Below are 20,428 nucleotides of genomic sequence, written 5' to 3'. Positions count from 1 at the left end.
CAAATATAAAATTATTCATTAATAGAAACACTTTTAAAAAAAAGGCAATGATTACGTCTTAAAAAACTAAAAATACCTTATATTTTTAAATATTTAATTTCTGAAAAAATAGCTTACATTTTTAAACGAAGGGAGTATATAAATAACAATCACATTTCGCTAAATGTCATAATTTCTTTGAAATCCTTTTAACATTAATAATTTTATATTAAATGATTAAATTACCCTTTGTTTTAAATAAAAATAATGGGATACGTAAGAAATTGTGATTTGTTTTTTAATTTTTTTGATTTACAAATTAAAAGTTGTGATTAATTAAATAAAAATTATAATTATTTATTTTTAAAATTTAGACTTCAATAATAAAATAAATTTCATATATCTTATAATTTATAGAATAAAATTTATAATTATTTATTTTTAGAATTTAAATTTCAATAATAATAATAAATTTTTATGTGAGAAGTTGTGATTTTTTATTGAATTTTTACGATTTATAAAGTTAAGGTTGTGATAGTTTAAATAAAAATTATGATTATGACTGGTTATTTTTAAAACTTATTTATTAATCAGAAAAAATTTCAAGTGAGAAGTTGTGATTTATTATTTAATTTTTTTGATTTATAAGATAAAAATCAGAATTACTCAAACAAAAGTTGTGACTGAGAAAATAGAACTAGAGTTATAATTTTTATTTTAAACAAGAGGTAATTTAATCTTTAACCTAAAATCATTAATGTCAAAAAGATACCCAAAAATTTTAAAGAAATTATAATATTTTAAGAGATTTTATTGTCATTTATATATTTTGATGAGATTTTATCATTATTTTTATAATTTTAATTTAAAACACAATAATAAAATGTTAACTAGTTTGAAAAAAAATATAATAACGTTTATTTTTACAAATAATGCCATGTTTATTTTAATAAAAAAATTCAAAGGGTCAATGGGTAAATTGATACCTAAACTATAGGTTCAGAAGTGTTTGAAACTCTAAACTTATTTTTTATATAATATTTTCCTTCAACTTTTAAAAATAGTGCAATTTGACATCTACTATTATTAAAAAATTAACTTTAATTATTAGTTAATTTGAAAATGACAAATTTTTTTGATATTTTTTATAATTTTTATATCATTGTCTATAATTTTTAATTTTTTTGTACAATTTTTATTTTTTTTATTATTTCTCATCTATAAATGTTTGTTTATAAAGTATTTAAATATTTGGTCCATCAAAATATTTATATATTATTTTAATAATTTGTATTCAAATAGTTTTCTGTTTAAGTTAGTTGAGTTTTGAAGATTTACCAAGATCAATGCATGATTGACACAATAATACTGATTTAAAATTTTGAAAAGCGTAAAATTTTGCTCCCATTAAAAACAATTTTGAAAAGCCACACTGATTCAACGATCAAGTTAAGAGAATGGGTGGTAGGAGGGGGGCGAAAAAACCCATGTCCATTTGAACTGGCCTATTTAAGCCTGAACGAAGTGTGAAGGTTTTAACTTTGAGCTCTGCCCTAAGATTAAATGAGCCAATCTGATCGGCCCAACCTGTTTCCCAGATCCCCGGGTTATGCACTTATTAAACTTTTTGTTGGAAAAAAAAGCACAGGGTTTATTTTGCAGTAGGATCAATATAGTGTGTGTGTGTGTGTCTAATATTAAGATAAAATATCCAAATTTAAAATTTATCCAGAGGAGGACATTACTGTAATTTGATATTTGTCGTAGTCTTTCTTTGTTTCCCGGTGGTTCCCCTTTGCGTTTTCCAGCACAAAGCCCTAACCAGCAAACCTCCGTTGGGAATAATATGCAGGTTTACACATTGGATTGGAAATTTCACCTTTGATTTCGTGATTCAAGGAAGATACACATCAAAATTTGTTGTAAGAGTGTAGATTGCTTTTCAAATGACGACGTCGAAGAGAAATTACAAGGAGAAAGCTATCCGTCGCAAGTAAGTTACTTTCAATTTGTTTTTGTTTGATTTTAACCTGTTATTAGCATGATTTGGCTATGAATCACTTGGGCTCTGCTTGATTTCATGGGATACTCTCCAATATGAGGATTTTTCTCGTTAGTTGGTGAGTATTAAGGTATTAGAATGTAAGTTACTATGAAGGAGCTTAATTGTTCTTTTTCTAAGTTCTGTACCTTTTTTGGCAAAGGGAGCATATCTCCGGCTCTTTTTGTTGTCTTAAGGTGGTTACTCCGTTCATGATATAATTTCCCATGTCATTGGAGTACCCATTGTGTAGGGACTGATTTCAACGCGATTTGTTTTGACGGCAACTTTCTTGAAGTGGTGATGAAAAAATTGCAACGACAAATGAGTCCATGTTTATACAGTTGTATGTGTGTATTTGCTTCGCATTTATTGGGGGGATAAAACCAGGTGTGGATATGTATGTATTGGATGGAAGGATTTCGGGATATTTAAATGGTATGTGATCATTTTGTGATTTTGATATTGGAAATGTCAAAGGGAAGAGAAACTAGAAGAACCGGAACCACCGAAATATAGAGACCGAGCTAAAGAGCGAAGAGAAGACCAAAATCCTGACTATGAAACAACTGACTTGGGACTTCATGCAGTTGCTCCTCCTGGTACTGTTGATCTACGGTAAGGTTTCTACCATTATCTATTGTATTTGTGGTAACATGTGTTGTTGTCTTTGTAGTTTGGATCCCCTTCCTCCCTTCAATATAACCTCCCCCACCCCCAAGAAAAAAAGATTTTTGTGTTTTCCTACACTTTGCCATTGCATGCTCTTCTCTGACAGTTTAACTACTTTTTGCAGGTCAGCTGATGCACACAAGTTATCCATTGAGAAGAGCAAGTACCTTGGAGGTTTGTATTTTCCTATAGTTTTATTGAGTCCTCCCCTTGCCCCAGAAAAGAAGATAATCTAAAGTTTCATACCACCTTCACTAATTAGCATCGCTAAGGTCTTAACATCATAACTGGTGCGCAAGACTTGTGGGTTACTAGAATAAAGTTTTGAGTAGATCTCTGATACATGGGAATCCTGCATGTCGGGTCCTTTGAATTGTTATAATGATATTGTTGCCCTGGTCATGTATAAGTCAATATTAATGTGAAAAGTTCTTAATGTAGCCTAAAGAATAAAACCTTCATTATTTATGCTATCAACTGAGGAGGATTTGGATTTTGCTTTATTGATGTTTGTCAGGTGATGTTGAGCACACACATTTGGTTAAAGGGCTAGATTATGCTTTGCTGAATAAAGTAAGAAGTGAGATTGATAAGAAGCCAGATACAGGGGATGATGTTGATGGGAAACCTAGGTAATTTTGTGTGATCAGGATCGTTGGTTGTTATGGTTTTTCATTTTGTGCTGTTAATTAAAAGCATATTTATATCGTTGATTGATTTTAGTAATCAATGTATTAAGTTTTGATACATGACTTTGATTTTGCTCACAGAGCATCAAAGGAAGACCAGCAAGTATCAATTCGCACATCAACTGCAAAGGTTTTCTCCCCTCCTTTTTGTGTAAAATTGGAGCTTGAGAATATTTTTGTGTAGTAATATTTTATATTTAAGCTTAGTAAGCTGACGTTGATTCCTTTCCTTCTTCTTTCAGTCTGTTTATCGGTGGATAGTCAAACCCCAGACTATCTTGAAAACAAATGAAATGTTTCTACCTGGTCGGATGTCATTTATTTTTAACATGGTGAGAATATTCCTTTCCTTATATTTCTGGTTTTATTGGAATTTCATAACTGTTAACCATCTTCAGTGATTCTAGGTTAATTTGTTTTCAAGCCTTGCTAATATATGCTGCTATCTGTTTATGCTTCAATTTACTTTGTGTCTAGCTCCTTGTATGCAAGTGAGCATGTTTGCCATGAAAAATGTGCACTTGGCAATCTGCTGATCTCCTTGTGACTTTGGCTTGCTTCCTGCTTTCTTTCTGTGGAATAAATTCTTTTCTTCTTCTTGTTTTTTTTTTTTTGGAATAAGAGGGCAATCAAAGCTTGAGAAAATGAAAAGGAACAGAGTTAGGCCTCACTGGCCATGTCTATCGTAGAAATGATGAAAATAATCTCTAACCATACCTAAGCAGCTTTCAGGTACAGATGGAATCAAAATAGTATCAAAACAATTTCCTTGGGCTTCATTAGCAAGTTAGTCTGCACATCAGAGTGCTTCCTATTTGCTGTGGTGAATTTTGATCTCCCACTCACCGTATAACAGTGCTCTGGTATCTTCAATCTCTAATCTAAAAGGATGATCCAAGCCACTATTCTTTGATAGAATATTTGCTACTTCCAATGAATGAGTATAAGTGAATCTTGGTGAAGTTATGTGCCTTACACACTTCAAGTCCTATATTGACAGCAAGAATCTTGGCTGCAGCAGGAGGAAATGATTCCAGATTTCTCTTGAAACCAAGGATCCACTCACCGTTAGCATTTTTTGATGACATCGCCACAGGCCACTTGCATGTTCCTGACCGATCCATCAACATCAATTCTCGCTGTTTCGGGGGGAGGAGGAGTCCATAGATCCAGCGAGGGTGAGGAATTATTGAAGATTTGGTGCTTGAACCTGTTATTACAGACATCCTCAATGAGTTGGCGTGGCCAGCTGTAGACCATTTCATTTGGTTGTGAGCTTTTCCCTTTGAAGACATGCTTACATCTTTGCGTACAAAGTAACAAGCAGATAGTATTGAAGGTTTTATGCCATGGCCATCTGCTAACATGTTTGTTCCCCAGGTTGTGAGTAATGTTCCACTTAATCCAAGCCTACAAATCAAAAGAGAAAAAAGCAAATATATGATTAGGATTAATAAGCGCCTTCCATACTAATTTTACTTGCTCACAATCTCGGAGAAGGTGTATCACACTTTCCTCACAATGGCACTCAAAAGGGCATTCATTAGTATTAGAGAAGCCTCTCTTGGCTCTAATTGAGTTGGTGGTTAATCTCTCATGGACAGTTTCCCAATTAAACAATTCAACTCCCTTATGAACTTGCCAATGCTTGATCTTACCTAACACAGGATCAACACTTCTACCTGTCCAACTAGTGATGAAAGTGTACGCAGATTTGACTGAGAACCTGCCATCAGATGCTGCTCTGCACCAAAGTAAGTCTTGTTGGGCATTACAAGGAGCTTTTATGACCTTGAGTGTTTGAATGGCATTAGGAGGTAAAAAGCGATGCCACTCCTGAAGATTCCATTCGCTTGAAGGGAGAGCAAATTGGCTGATGGCATCCTTTGGATTGATGAGCTCAAGATTTCTATCGACAAGAAGGAGGGTTTTATCCAAGGGGGTCTAGAGATCCCACCAAAACTTAGTGTTGTTCCCACAATTGATTTTTTTTACCAACCCCTAAGAGGAAAGAATCATAGATCTCAACAATTGCCTTCCAGACCATAATCATACTTGGCTTGCAGGCATTGTCCCCAAAGAGTATCTGGATTAGTTAGGATGGTCTCGCAAAGCTTCATGATGAAAGCCTTATTTTGGCATTCAAGATCCTTAATTCCCAAATCCCCCCTCTTTTTTGCTTCCAATGATATTCTTCTAGGATGCTAAATTCTAACTTGTGCAATAGAAGCTAGTATGTCATATGTATCGTGTAGCATTTATTTATTGGTTTGAGCATGTTGATCAATGGTAATCTTTCTGTCCATCTTCCTCTCTGTAGCTCTCTTTTTCTGATGTTCTGTCCTCCTTGTGCCTATACTTTGTTAATATTGTAGTTTGTCCAATGCAAATCATCATCTTGAACGTTAGTTTTTCAATGTCTCAGGACTGTAGCTAGTCCTGCATTTTGCATGCCTTATCATTTTGATTTTTGACTTCTAAAAAGTTTGGGGGTTTGATAATGCTCAAAATAATGACGGGAACGTTGTCATGTTCCCCACAGAACTGGCATACTAAGAATAAGGTGTTTCATGTGTAAAACTCAGCTTCAGACTGGTTGAAACAGTCATGGTCCTTCTATAACCTCATTTTGTGTTCTCTAGGAGACACTTTATTGACTTAAATGTCCCTTTTGGTTTGCTAGGAAGGTGGATATTATCATGATATTCCGACTACCTTGCACCGGAGTAAAGCTGACTGTCCAGTGCCAGAGGTTTATGATCTTGCTGTGTTCTTGATGACCTTTTGTTCTTTCAGTTGGTTAACTTCTCTAATATATGTTGCTTTATGTACTTTGCTTTTATTCTGTACAGGAAATGGTTACAGTAAATGTTGATGGATCAGTTCTAGATAGGATTGCTAAAATCATGTCATATCTTCGTCTTGGCTCTTCTGGGAAGGTTCTAAAGAAGAAAAAGAAGGAAAAAGATGTGAAAGGTAACTAACGCACTTGACAGATCATGTGGGAGTTTTGGATGTTATCATCTAGGTGCTTGATTTTGTTGAATATTTATATTTGCAAATGTTGTCAAATGAATTATAAAATAAATTACACCTTTCTTTTGTAAAGAATGTTGATCTCTGTATTTTTTTCATATTGCCTTGCTGGTATTTTTAAGTTATAATTGGTTTCTGCCTCTATCCTTTAAAAAAAACACAGGAAAGAGTTTGGCTGCTGGCAATGGATATGATGAAGAGGATAAGCCGTCAAAGAGTGAAGGTGGGGGGGCGAAGAATCAAACTGAAAGAGAATTTATCCCACCACCTCCTCCTCCTTTCAAAAAGAGTTCTCTTAATTCAAGAGAGAAACAAGGCCCAGCTGTTGCAAGAGCAGGAGAGGATGACATTTTTGTTGGGGATGGTGTTGACTACGATGTTCCTGGTAAAGACTTGAGCCAAAGCCCTCTTTCAGAGGACATGGAAGAGTCTCCTAGGAACAAGGAAAAACCTTCATATTTCACCGAGCCTAGTTATGGTCCTGTCCCACCTTCTGTTGTGCCACATGGATGGCAAGAAGCAGTAAGTTGGTCTTCCTGATGGTTTTTTTTTTTTTTTTTAATTGTTGGACTTCCTATTGGAATGTTACTTGAAAAATTTTGCCTTGTTACACACTGGGAATGGATCTGATGCACTTTTTCTTTGGTGTACATTTCCTTGTGCATCTCTTGTTATACCATGCACTTCTTTTCCCATTTTCTACATCTCATCATAAATAAAAAATGAGATGTGCAAAGAAATGCATAAAAAAGATGTACACCAACTCCATTCCTGTTACACATTCATTTCCTTCCTAAATTTTCAAGATGAACTCAGAACTAGTATAAAATTATTACTCTTCATGTAATAAATTTTGCTTCTTTGAATAATATCTTGATATGAGTTTCTCTACCCTCTTTGATCTGATTATGCAATCTCAGAATGGGTATGATGTAATGCAAGCACAAGCCTTGGCCAGTGGCTACCAAGGAGACTGGCAGGAGTACCAGTACGCAGAACAACTGGCTTACCCAGACCAATACCTTCAGCCAAATATGCAGGCTTTTGATTTGCAAGCGGGTTTAAATATTCCCCAAGATCCACGCTTTATGACTCAAGAAGAGAAGGATCGAGGTTTAGGATCAGTTTTCAAGCGAGATGATCAGAGACTTCAACAGTTGAGGGAGAAAGATGCTCGTGAAAAAGATCCCAACTTCATCTCTGAGAGTTATTCTGAATGTTATCCAGGATATCAAGAGTATAATCGTGAGATAGTTGACAGTGATGACGAAGATGACTTGTCCAAAATGGATATGGGAGGAAGGGTGAGTACTATCTTAACAGTATAATATGTTTTGTTTATGAGGACGCAGAATTTGCTTTTATGTGGATTTTGAGTGGGGTATAAATAAAAATGGTTAATGTGTATTGGATATTCTTTTCTCCTCAAGATATGCTTTATCACTGAGCCGTATGCTGATAGTCAAAAATTTGAAATTTCCATTTAATAGGCCAAGGGTCGTCTTCATCGATGGGACTTTGAAACAGAAGAGGAATGGGCTACTTACAATGAACAGAAGGAGGCAATGCCAAAGGCTGCATTCCAATTTGGTGTAAAGATGCAAGACGGTCGGAAGACACGGAAGCAAAACAAGGATCAGAAGCTCAACAACGAGCTGCATAAAATCAACAAGATACTTGCCAGAAAGAAGATGGAAAAGGAGGCGAATGGTGAGGCTGGCCACCATTTTGATGACGAGATCCAGCCTGGAAAGAAGCTCCGAATATGAGTATTAGTTTATAAACGCACTGTAATATTTATAGAATGAAATGGTCATTTCTGCCTGAAGATGATGAATCTATGATGCATTATCTAGATATCACATTCCTGTTTTGTTTCCTTCTCACTTTACACTATTTTCTTAGAAGTTACTATTTTGATGAACATAGCTATTGCTAGATGGTTATTGAACGCGATCTGTTAATTAATAATATTCCTAAAAACTTGATAAATGATAGAGTATAATGGCGTCTTACAATTCATGTAGCCAACCCTATCTAGTGGGATAAAGGCTTGTTGTTGTTGTATAGTTATTGTTAGATGACTTGGCACTCTTTTCCGCAAGTGCGCTGATGAGGCGTAACGAAATATACCATGGCTGGGGAATAAAAAAAATCTCAGACGAACGGGTAATAATGAAGGGGGTCAATGTTTGATAGGGTTAGGTTGTCCTTGTGCATTCAGTTCTTGTAATCTTCAATTAAAAATTTCGGACAGCATCCGGGAAGCTCGAGTTTAGTAAGTTTAACAGTGTTTAATGGAAGCTGATAAGTTATTAAAAATTATATGCACGGATATGTTAATTATTATTAAAAGATAAACTATTATTTGCATAGTCATTAACTCCATGAAAAGGGGGCTTGGCGTGTTTTATTTATTTTAATAGGATACTCGGCATGTGGCCAAGTTAAGCAAACTTGGTATTACTATTAATTTAAATATAATATATTATATCAAATGTTTAAAAGTTGCCCTGATTATAAATTATCAACAATATAATTTATTTTAGACTTTGTTCAAAGCGCATAATTTTTTCTTAAAATTAAAGCACGATTTGTGGGTTGTTTTAATCTTTTTAGCATTGGCATGGCATAAATTGAAAAGTCAAATATTTTTTAAAATTTAAAAATATTAATTATCCAATTTAATAATGGTAAAATGGTTAGTGGGAGAGTATGCACGCCGACCAAAAAAGAAGGATAAATTGGCTCACTGGGAAAAAAAAATATGTATTTAAAAAGAAGAAAAATTAGGGAGTGTAGTTTGCTTACAACCTTGTGTTGATATATAAATAATTTATTATTAATATGTAAAGGATTTATCATTAAAAATTTAAAAATTTATAAAAATTTATTATTAATATATAATGATATATTATTGATAGATATAATAAATTAATTATAATACAAAGCGTGATAAATATTAACTGTTTGTTTGATTTGATTTTATAATATGGAACTATATCACAAAAGTTTAAATAAGAAATACTATACGTTTTTTTTTTCTTTTAAATGGACATGGACTTTAGCCCAAAATAAAAAAACGGTGTCGTTGATGCTAAAGCGACTTCAGAACCATTTGGATTATTGGTTGGCTTGGCTCCCTGGTCTTGGCATTAACGTATTCAATTTTCCAAGATATTCCCCAGATTTCGTAGTAATCTCGACTCGCGGCCCTCATCACCATTCTACGTTTTGGTTTCGTGGAACCCGATTCAGGATTGGTTTAATTGAATAATGAATAATCCTCCTGAGCTTACTTCTACCAAGGATATTTTCGTTCCTTGATTTCCTTGTTCATGCTTTGATCCCTTTCTGGGTTATCCATTAAAAACCCTAATTCCTCGACTTCACGAACTTCTCTTTTTTCGGTATATTTATGCTCTCATGTTATTTAATCCTGATGAATGCCTTTATGTATGAAAATATGGTTATATTGGGCTTGAAGTATTATTTTCTGTTTTGATTGTTATCGGAAATTGCTAGTGTCTATTTATTTGAATTTTGTTTCCTTACGTATATAATTGATGAGCTATATATACAAGTTTTATTTAAATTTAATTTAATTTACTTGGTAGTTGTTTTCTTTGGGTATGCTCTATCTCTTGTATTTTCGACGAAGATTGTAGCTTGGAATTTCAAATCGCTGTTCTGTATCTTCTTGTTGATTGCTATCTTATATATGCAGTCTAGTCAATGACAGCCTCCCAGGGTAAAGTTACGTACTCTTCACTTTCGAATGTAGAAAAGGGGAACTCTGAATTCCACTATGATGGCAATAGTCATTATGCTGAGTCTACTTGGAAGGCGCCAAACTCTTGTACGAGTAGCTCAAAGTCTTCAAAGCAAGAGTTTCTGTACCAGTTTCCCTCTGAAAGTGAGGATTTGTATGACGGAGGTTATGAATCAAGTGAAGATCCATGTAGTATTGAACCCTCTAACATCCCTCCAGAGGTGAACTTGAAGAATGTGCTCGGTGGGATTGTTGCAATTTTGACTGGACGGAATAGAGGTCCAAGCATTAGTTCAAATCAGCAATTCTCAATTTCTAATGTCTCATTTCTTGGTTCTGGAAAGAATGGAGATGCTGTCCTACACTCTTCAGTCTACACACCAAGTGCACCGCCTCTTTTTGAGCCGGCTGGAATTAATTATAGTGCCTACAAAGAGGTGTTGGAGTCTGACCCCCCTGAGTGGCTTCCAGACAGTTCTGCTACCGTTTGTATGCAATGTACTGCACCATTTACTGCACTCACTCGTGGAAGACATCATTGCCGTTTTTGTGGGGGTATTTTTTGTCGAGCTTGTTCAAAGGGGCGGTGTTTGTTACCAGTTAAGTTTAGGGAAAGGAATCCGCAGAGGGTGTGCGATGCCTGCTATGATAGGCTTGATCCTTTACAGGGTGTTCTTGTCAACACCATTAGCAATGCCGTGCAGGTAGCAAAGCATGATGTGATGGACTGGACTTGTTCTAGAGGGTGGCTTAATCTCCCTATTGGTTTGTGTATGGAACATGATATATATAAAGCATCAAATACATTGAGAAGCTACTGTCAGGTTCGTTTTTTATATGAATTTATTTTGTATTGAGCTGGTAATTATGAGCAATTTTATAGTTGATGTTTTCGGTGATAATACTAATATTTTGGACTTTACCTTTCTGAATTGTTTTGTACCTGACATTTTTAAAAGGTTGTCTTTCCTTTTTATGTAAATTATTTTGTAATATTGAAATGTACAGGTGGCTAGATCTAATCCTGAGAGGTCTATTCCCTTAGCCATTCTCAGAGAAGCCAAGGGCTTAGCAATTTTAACAGTTGCCAAAGCTGGTGCGCTGGTCTCGTACAAACTTGGTACTGGTCTGGTTGTTGCTCGGAGATCAGATGGGTCGTGGTCTGCACCATCAGCCCTATTCTCCCTGGGTTTAGGATGGGGTGCTCAGGTGATGAAATGTTGCATGTTTAATAATTTGCTGGGTTACAGTTATTTCTTCACACCTCTGCCTATCATCACTCTGATTTAATGGAAGATGAAGGATGTAAGTAGAAAGATGGACGTGGAGCCATGGAATATGTTTAAGAGTTACTTGTTTCCCAATATGCTTGGACATTTAATATTATTTTGGAATTCTTGTTTGCATCTTTCTCTTGCATTGGTAGTAAGAATTTGTATCTCTATAAATCTGGGGAAATATCACCCTTTGAACAGGGAATCGATAGATTAATTTGATCACTCTGTCTCAGGTACAAGTGGGTCTTGATCTGGTGATGTCTTTATTCCTCACTGATGAATCTATGCTTATCCTGTGTATCCAGATTGGTGGAGAACTCATGGATTTTATAATTGTTCTTCATGATATGAAAGCTGTGAAGACATTCTGCAGTCGCATGCACTTTTCTCTTGGTGCTGGTTGTAGTGCTGCTGCAGGGCCTCTTGGAAGAGTGCTGGAAGCAGATATTCGAGCTGGTGACAGAGGTTCTGGAATGTGTTACACCTACAGTTGTAGTAAAGGTAGCTTATTGTGAAATTTTGTTGCACATGGATGGACCTCATATTGCATGAAAAACCAAGGGGATTTATCACAAGTGTTTCATTTAAATGCATGGGCATATTTGAACTGCTTTGTGATGTTAGTTTGTACTGTTGCTTTCAACTTGGTTAAATGATTTGAAAATTAATGTACCAGTCAGTCAAGGTTGTAATATAGTTACTGGGCTGGTGCCTATGACCCTATGTCACTACCTAGGTATGAAAGCTCCTATGAAACTTGAACTTTGGAGTGTGGAGTAATGTGGATTGTGCGTTTTCTTATAGCTTTATTGGGACATATAATGTTTATGGCTTAATTTCATTAGAAGTAGTGTTTGAATTTGCTAAACCTACAAATATATATATATATATATATATTTTGGGTGTGTTACAAATGATCCAGCATTTGCCTTGTTATTTCAGAATTCTGAAATATAACATGCTCTCCTTGTTTGTATGTATTATATTTTTCTCTTATTTTTCCTTGGGGGAGGAGGGTTTCGAAATGACTGTCCCCTTAGAGTCCAGCATAGTCTACTGTTTAATTTTCAAGATTACATAATGAGGATGTGTGAAATTGTGTTTCCAGAGCGTTTATTTTATCATTTTCTTTTTTTGGCAAAAGGGGGTTGTAGATCTGTTGTTAGATACCATTTATTACAATAGAAAAGTGAGAGCCGGCCCTCGTACAAGGGTGACGCTATTGAATTTACTTATGTAGTCTTGGTTTTAGAAACTGATGCAATTGAATCAACATCGTCCAGAAGATATTATTTCATCCCATTAATTTGGAAGAATGCGCCTTCATTTCTATATCATTTCCTTGTTCTCTGTGTATCATTTCTGTCTTTTTTGTTCTTTAGGTAGAGTGAAGTTTGAAAGTATGACCAATGTTTGCCACACTGTAGGTGCATTCGTGGGAGTGTCCTTGGAAGGTAATATTGTTGCCACCAGGATGGAAGCCAACCTGCGCTTTTATGGCGATCCTTATCTCACTACGACTGATATTCTACTTGGATTGGTGGCCAGACCAAAGGCAGCTGAACCATTGTACGCCTCTCTTCAAGAACTATATTCCAGTTTGATTCATTAGGTCCACTTCCAGTTGCATACGGCAGCAGTCATGCTGTCAACATGTGAAGGTGCATCGAAAATTTGTGGTTCTGTATATGCGTACGTCACATTTATGACTCCTGAAGTGTATAGTTTCATTTACTAATTTATTGTCGTTGGTATCTACTGTGCCAATCAGTCATACCGTGGGTCAAGGGACCCCTTTCCCTTTCCCACAATAAACCAAGATACGTATATCATAATTCAACCGCAAATAATGCTCCCCCCCCCCCCCTTGTTCCTTGTAAAAATTATGTGTTATCGGACTTGGATTTTTTTTTTTTAAATCGGAGTTGGATTGTACATAGTAAATGAGTCTGATAAGTTTTTTCGGTCCCTGCTTCTTGGGTTCTTTTTGAGCATGCAAGCAGGCTCAAATGGGCTTTGATGGAGAATTGATCCAAAAACTCTCCTTACATTCACGTCTATTATATTTTAGAATATATATATATATATATATAGATATACAATTCGTTATAAAAAAATAATATATATACAATAATTATGTTTTGAATTTGTTGCCGGTAAAGCTAAAGTTCATGCATAAATCTTGAGCGCTGTCACACCTGCGGGGCTAGCATCATAAAGTCATCCTCGTAAACATGCGTAAATAATGCCATGAGGAATCGGAATGGAAAACGAAGCTTGTTCGTTAGCTTTTTCATTACAGAGAAATTCTTCATTACAACGAGTGGAAAGCACAATTTTAATCCCATTATCTGTTGATTCGTGTGTGAAATAATTTAAGGAAGAATATCAATACAAGATCTATCAGAGAAAGACTTGAAACAAGTAAAGATTAACAAATGATAAGTGAAAGTTTAAATTTTAACAAGCATTCAATCCATTCAAATTCTTATTTAATATTAAATTATTTTATCGGCCTTTCCTTGATATTCTCCCACCATTGAATAAGATCAAATTGAGAATACCAAATCGATGTAATCTGAATTATTTATGTATCCTTTCACTTCTGATTAACACCTGTAATTTTCTAGTTGGTTAGGTTTCTAAATATCTTTTTGATTGTTACCCAGAGAGTAGGGAAATGTAACACACTAAATATCTACAATCTTCAATATATTATCCCCCCAAATTTTCGTACCAGTTGACATGAAACCAATGAAATTTCCATCAGAATATGATGAAATATTGAATTTTTTATTAGTTATACTCAGGGTCAGTCGTCAAGGCACATGTACAACATTTTAGACAGTAAATGACAAATATGGAATGAACATTAATTATACTCAGGGTTACAAGACAAGAATGATTAGTTCGAAATCCAGGCAAACTTGGCAAACCTTTGAGCCTTCGAAAATTGCAGCATGACAATGATGTCGAAAGAGAACTAAATCAATAACTTCACTAAATGAAGTATATCAACATTCTTTACATCTAAATAAGTAACTAAATCAATTCAGTTGAGGAAAAATACTCATGCTACAATCCTATTCAAGGCTTTCTTTCTCTACATACTAGTGATGCTCAAAAACTTTGGCTGCCCTGTCTGACCATAATATGCGCAATGGGTAAACGATAAAAAAATAATTACATTCGTGAAAACCCGCCTCATCAATTGAGTGTGTGTTTATGAGAGAGATAAGATTCTCGGAGAAGAGAAGCACTCTTGGCCCGTTAATATCCGTTTGAAGTTTTCTGGGATTTCTTTCTGAAATTTGAGATGCTGCAATGTGGGCAAACGTACTCTAGCCCATCAGTTTTAGCATAGTCCTGCCATTCAACATGCATACGTTAAAAATAACAAAGAAAGTTTTTACTACCTCGGTCTCGGTTTGTCTCATATGCTATATTTTGGAGCTATGTTTGAGAAATCATTACGAAACTAAAGAAAACAAGAATGCACAGCGACAGTAAAGTTCATAATGGGAAATGGAATTCGATTAGGTGGAGTTTGATACGTGGACACCCTGTTTTTCCAAGCAATTGCAAACTTCTATAAAATATTGATATAACTTTAAAAAACAGTATTCTCCGGGATATGCGTAGATTATAAGTTTTTTGTGCCTCTTGTGATCAAAATATCTCGTGAATAGGATTCCAAGTACTTGGAAAATTAAAGTTTTCATGTACCACACATCCCCTTCTTTACTTGCTCCTACTTCAATTTTTCAAACCCGGTTAATCCTTCTCTTAATTTGTTTCATTATCATTCAAGAGGAACAGCTACAGTTGCTGATATCCCTTCAGAAAACCGAAAACAAAAGCAAGAGTTTTGGGTAGAGGCTAAAACTATACTCTTCCTCAATGCGCTAATGTCAAATTACTAGTGATATGGAAAATATGAGGGTAAAAATCATGCTCTTCGAAGGGACTTAAACATGCAATTAATTTCACAAACTTAGCATTCACTTAAAAGTCAAATTCTAATGATACCTTAAATGCGCCAAGTCCTTGACGCCTATCACAGCCAAAGTGAGCCCACTCACCGCATATCCCACAATTCACCCAATCACCAGCTGCGCTACTGTTGCCCCAAATGAGAGGTAATTGATAGTCAATCAGATCAAATTTAGAGAACTCTGCAATTAAAACATTAATTTATTTTTCAATATCTAATAGTTAATAAGAGCAAGAAAGACCTGCGGCACAACAAGCAGCACTCTCCGTCTACGTCATCATGAGCCAGTTCATACTCTAGAAGATAAGTTTCATAATGTCTTTTAAGTGTATTGCCAACACCCTGAAAGCAAAAGGGAAATGATTAGCTTCCATGATTTCACTGTATGAAGGATCCAAGATGGTATTAAAAATACCAAGTAGTAGTAAGCAATGAAGATGCCATGCAAAATACAACCATAACAGGATATTGCTTTCCTCAATTTGTGCATAAAGCTCAGAGAAACTAAACGGAAGGATTTTCTTCCAAGTAATTGTCTTATTTTTCATTTCATGAAGATACATGCAATAACCAAAAGCCATTCTTAGACTACATATTGGGCTCAAAGGCACTGAAGCAACATAATTGCCTCATAACCGTTGGGTCTATGGATCATGCAATATAGCTTCCACTCTAGGAGATTATAGTTCAAAGAGCACATAAATTGTCTGATATACTATGTCAGCATTCACTGATCTACGGGGGAGTGTCTAATATAAATAATGGCATTTAATGGAGCTCCGCAAATAATGACACCTCACGAATTATTTGATTACCAAATAATTTACTGCTCAGAAGTCAGTCTTTTCTTCTTCCCATGGAAATTATAAATTAGCACTAAAGAAGAAGAAAGCAGCTTCCAGCCAAAGTTCCATATACAGTATTGCAGTTGCCAATTAAGATAAATATATGAATGCTTTACATAAAGAAAGAGATAACGGATACTATGTATGATTGCATTATTCACAAACAAAAGTGTAAAAACAATGGAAAATAAAGCATTGCTGTGTTTCCCCCAAGAGACTTGTACATTTGAGGAGGGGAGTTTCTTTAAAGTAAAATTCTAGGACAGTTTCTAGAAAGTGATCCACACAAGAATCTGAGAGAATATTCATTTTCATGTAATTTCTCACAAAGAACCAGAGATTAAAAAAAACAGCGAGAGAGAGATATGGTTTCATACTGTCATTCTATTAGTCAAAGTGTGATTTCGCATCTTTGAGAAAACTTGCCCTTTCCAATTGATGCCATTCCCAACATGAAACCCTCCTCTAGATACCACCTGAAATAATATGTAAGTTCGTTAAAAGCAGTTTCTTGGCTTCCATGGCCATGTAGTTTCAATGATTTACCTCTCTGTACAAGTTAAAAGATCTAGGCGTTTAGCATTCAGAATGGCTTCAGGGAATTCAGAAAGACCACCCTGTGGAATTAGCCGAGAATGCCCACGAAGGATAAGAAACTGCATTACATCCCTCAAGAATTCCTCCTGCCAGAAAGTGGATCACAGTTAGAAGGAAAATAGCTAACACCTACAATTCTTGACTAGGAACTAAATTGCATCAAGCAATGATATATCTCAGACTGGGTATTAGGATAACAATAAGAATAGCAAAAAAAAAAAAAAAAAAGAAGAAGAAGCAAAGGTTAAAAAATATGAAGCGGAAACTGAACAACTTACCTCTGAACAGGTCCGTATTGGAGCTCTGTCACAACCATGCTTCTTCATTGGTAGTGGATTTAATGTGACGATCTGCTGAGCCTGAAAGGAAGTTGACGAAGATTTCCTATTTGTGACTGGATTAGAGCCTATACCATTATGCTTTGTTGGAGCCATTGGCAGATTTGATTTTCCACGTTCTCCATCAAACCTCTCCCCCTCAGACAATCCAGAAAAAGGTTGAATCTTCTGACGATGTGATTGAGGGATTGGTCTCATTGCAGCAATGTTCAATTTCTGTCTATTGTTACCACTATAACTGTCTTGAAGGCTACAAGAATTGAAAGACTTTATTCCAAAGAAAGGCTCTGTTCTTTTTCGAGTAGGTGGTGGAGGTATCAGCCAACTAGGATGCCCAACAGAAATGGAGTCATTAAGGCAATTTTTTTCTGACTGCCTTGAACAAAAGTAAAGGAGACGTTCCGCATCAACTTTTTTAAATGATGCAACAGGCAATCCTTGAACACTGGCTACTCCCAGCATAACCAGGCTGCGGTACGACACTTCTGGTGCAAGCTGTCTCAGAACCTGAGAAAAAAATTCAAGAAGCTCTAGGTCAAAAGATAATATCCCATATCAAAACACACTCCATCAAGGATCATGTTAACATCAATATGCTAGCTGCGAGGATCAAACCAATTTAACGTACAGGTTCTTTTTCACCACATTGTGGTGATACAAAGTTACAAAAAGCAACATTATGATCTCTTAGAGATATAAAGAAGAATAATATTAACAGTAAAGAAAGACACAAAAGAGGAGGATAAGGTATCAAAGAACCAACATGATTAAATATTTTGTGTGTGTGTGTGTCATGTAAATATAATAAGAGGATGTTAGTTGGGTAGTTAGTAAACATTATAATAGGTAGTTAGGATTTTAGCAGGCTATATAAGGAGTCAAGGCTATTGCAATCAGACCACCTGGAATTATTGAATAAGAATTGAGTGTTGAATCTCGTCCTATCTTGCCCTCTGTCTATCTCTCATCCCCCCCCTCCCCAAAAAAAAAACCCTCTCTGTCTCTCTTTCCCTCCCTCCCAACTATAATTATCAGCGCGCGTGTGTGTAATACTATAAGAAACAGAAGAAGCCTTGAGAGACTGACCAGTGAAGCCCATGTAGGGACCTGCAAGCAAACTTCAAAATACACTAGCCCCAGAAGCTATCGAGGCTGACCTTCGAGGCTCGGAGGAAGGTAAGTTGCTTTGTTCACAATTAGGTGATGCCTGAACTAGTTGACTCTTCTCAATCAGCTCCTTTTTTATATAGTTCTCCAAAAGCTGATTAGAAAGGAGGAAAGAGATGTTCATGGGTGAGTAAAAATTCAAAATAACCCATATATGGAATATCAAATCCTAACAACATTGTTCACCCTTGCCTGATCATTAAAGCATGTATCTGCGCTACCAGACACCAAGAGTGATATATGAGCAGAACTACATGTGGATATATCACAACGCATGGTCACCACACCACGTGAGAATGTCCCTGCCTGGTGTGGTATAGCACTATATAACAACAAAAAGAGAAATTAACAAATAGAATAAACTACAAAGTAACAAAATATTGTAAAACTCCGATGAGTAAGTGTTCATGTGGATACAATTAACAGTTACCAATTATACGCCAGTCAACCGATAATCATCCACTCAATATTACAATACAAGAGGCATACGCATGCGATATATCAACTCAGAAAACCATGAAGTTACCTTGTCCGGTTGTGAAGTTTACATCCACGTATCTGTAGAAAAGCCATAAAGGGAAAGCAAAAAAATTAAAGTAACCAATTAAAGAAAATTCCAATACACTAAAATACACAGACAGTGACATAATGGCTACAATAGCAGATAGTAAAGTAAACAACTAACTTGCTGAAGCTATATACTTTTAAGTAGATCCGTTATGTAAAATGCCAATTATTTGGCAACATGTTTCACCACTGTCACTTGACAGTCATGTCGAATTCAATCATAAGAGTAGTATTGTCTCATTCAGGATCAAGAAGGGAGGTGAATCTAGTTCTAAATTGGTCCACGCATATCTTGAGTAATGAATAAAACACTAGATCTATGTTGATTACATAGAGTCAAAATGTTGGATGATGCAATGTGGACTTTACTATGTTCTTTAATAATGACAACATCACTCTACATTTGAGCTTATATTATCTTCAAAGCGGAATTTAATATGACGCATCTGGTTAAGGAAAAGCCCACAGAACCTTACCGGGATACAAACTAGAGCCTATCTCTTTTACATTTCCAACAGAAAATGGAGTGATCTAGAATACAGAGAGGAAGAAAATGATAACCGACCCAAACAAGAAAAACTTACTTCTGTACACAGGAGAGCATTGAGTCCGTCCTCCAATGATCCAATAAGCAAGTCTCCTTTTTTGCCGGGGGGTGGGAAGAGAATAAAAGGAAAACGGCAATAGTAAAAAAATGTGAAGATGTACTACTGCAAGCAAATTCATCAAAAGGAGAAAATTAATTTTGACCTACCAGCATGCAGGGAACTCCACACAGAAGAACTCTCATGTTGACTCATCATCATAAATCTTCAGTGCAGAAATAGTCTCAGGTGAGTTTTCTTCCCACTCATGTCTGCTTCAAAAGGAGTAATATCAATGTGAGGAGGGTCACCAAACATCTGCGGCTCACGCTTGCTTCTGCTCTTCATGCTGTTTGAAGGTGAGACATTGTTTTCTGTACAGTATAATCTGAAAGATGCAAGAGCAAGCTGGAAAGCATCCCATGTATGGCTGGAGGTACTGCAAAGCACAATATAAACTGTGAGGAACAACAATAAGACAAAGTCCTATTATCCTGTTTAATCAAGTACTTCCATCAAGCTTCAAGTAATATAAGAGATAAGATAAATAATTTGCACCCAATGGATGAAAGTTCCCACTTGCAGCACATGGACACAAATACTCAACTCAACTAAGAAAAATTTGTCCCATTACTTTTCTTATGTCATTGTTCATGGCTTGAAGACAAAATCAATCAGTTAAAGAAAAACTAAAAAAAAAAAAAATCTGTGGAGCCAATCATTCATCCCATCGCCAAGAAGGAATAAACAGAGGCACCAGCAGGAAAGAAAGTACATATTATGACAGCATAGTGGTAGATGACTACCTTTGTGCCACTGAGAAAAAGGCTTGACGAAAATGTGATGCAGCATACTTTGAAAATTCGCTTT

General features: G+C 35.7%; 3 protein-coding genes across 3 annotated transcripts; 2 read left to right on the top strand and 1 right to left on the bottom strand.

Annotated features, from left to right (window-relative positions):
• The first annotated feature begins 1,652 nt into the window (after window positions 1-1,652).
• On the top strand, window positions 1,653-8,295 carry LOC129299875 (suppressor of mec-8 and unc-52 protein homolog 2-like). Its single transcript, XM_054938350.1, has 11 exons — window positions 1,653-1,972; window positions 2,501-2,638; window positions 2,817-2,866; window positions 3,210-3,324; window positions 3,463-3,511; window positions 3,624-3,713; window positions 6,065-6,133; window positions 6,234-6,357; window positions 6,581-6,939; window positions 7,338-7,721; window positions 7,908-8,295. The coding sequence occupies exons 1-11, from the start codon at window positions 1,926-1,928 to the stop codon at window positions 8,184-8,186; spliced, it is 1,704 nt and encodes a 567-aa protein (XP_054794325.1). The 5' UTR covers window positions 1,653-1,925; the 3' UTR covers window positions 8,187-8,295.
• Window positions 8,296-9,532: 1,237 nt separating this feature from the next.
• On the top strand, window positions 9,533-13,410 carry LOC129299878 (uncharacterized). Its single transcript, XM_054938352.1, has 5 exons — window positions 9,533-9,827; window positions 10,145-11,013; window positions 11,198-11,398; window positions 11,772-11,967; window positions 12,894-13,410. Exons 2-5 carry the CDS (start codon window positions 10,153-10,155, stop codon window positions 13,076-13,078), a joined length of 1,443 nt encoding a protein of 480 aa, XP_054794327.1. The 5' UTR covers window positions 9,533-9,827; window positions 10,145-10,152; the 3' UTR covers window positions 13,079-13,410.
• A 908-nt stretch (window positions 13,411-14,318) lies between these two features.
• Window positions 14,319-20,423, bottom strand: LOC129299877 (AT-rich interactive domain-containing protein 4-like; the record flags this gene model as incomplete). Its single annotated transcript, XM_054938351.1, is given in 16 exon segments — window positions 14,319-14,832; window positions 15,496-15,586; window positions 15,702-15,802; window positions 16,683-16,781; window positions 16,852-16,871; window positions 16,874-16,988; window positions 17,181-17,747; window positions 18,327-18,365; window positions 18,367-18,501; window positions 18,600-18,729; window positions 18,934-18,965; window positions 19,559-19,611; window positions 19,725-19,772; window positions 19,775-19,822; window positions 19,825-19,997; window positions 20,365-20,423. Coding segments are annotated over 16 exon segments (1,806 nt in total), but the record flags the coding sequence as incomplete, so codon positions are not given.
• Window positions 20,424-20,428: the final 5 nt, after the last annotated feature.

This window comes from Prosopis cineraria, unplaced genomic scaffold (assembly GCF_029017545.1).
Source record: "Prosopis cineraria cultivar Desert tree isolate PC_DT_omini unplaced genomic scaffold, ASM2901754v1 PC1336, whole genome shotgun sequence".
Taxonomy (NCBI): Eukaryota; Viridiplantae; Streptophyta; class Magnoliopsida; order Fabales; family Fabaceae; genus Prosopis; species Prosopis cineraria.
The sequence above is the reverse complement of the archived record's forward strand: the minus strand, read 5'-3'. Positions and strand labels throughout refer to the sequence as shown.

Coding starts and splice junctions, on each gene's coding strand:
- LOC129299878 (XM_054938352.1), top strand. CDS start 10,153: ATGACAGCCTCCCAGGGTAAAGTTACGTACTCTTCACTTTCGAATGTA. Junction 11,014..11,197: donor CATTGAGAAGCTACTGTCAG/GTTCGTTTTTTA, acceptor TGAAATGTACAG/GTGGCTAGATCTAATCCTGA. Junction 11,968..12,893: donor CACCTACAGTTGTAGTAAAG/GTAGCTTATTGT, acceptor GCCACACTGTAG/GTGCATTCGTGGGAGTGTCC.
- LOC129299875 (XM_054938350.1), top strand. CDS start 1,926: ATGACGACGTCGAAGAGAAATTACAAGGAGAAAGCTATCCGTCGCAA. Junction 6,134..6,233: donor CTGACTGTCCAGTGCCAGAG/GTTTATGATCTT, acceptor TATTCTGTACAG/GAAATGGTTACAGTAAATGT. Junction 7,722..7,907: donor AAATGGATATGGGAGGAAGG/GTGAGTACTATC, acceptor TCCATTTAATAG/GCCAAGGGTCGTCTTCATCG.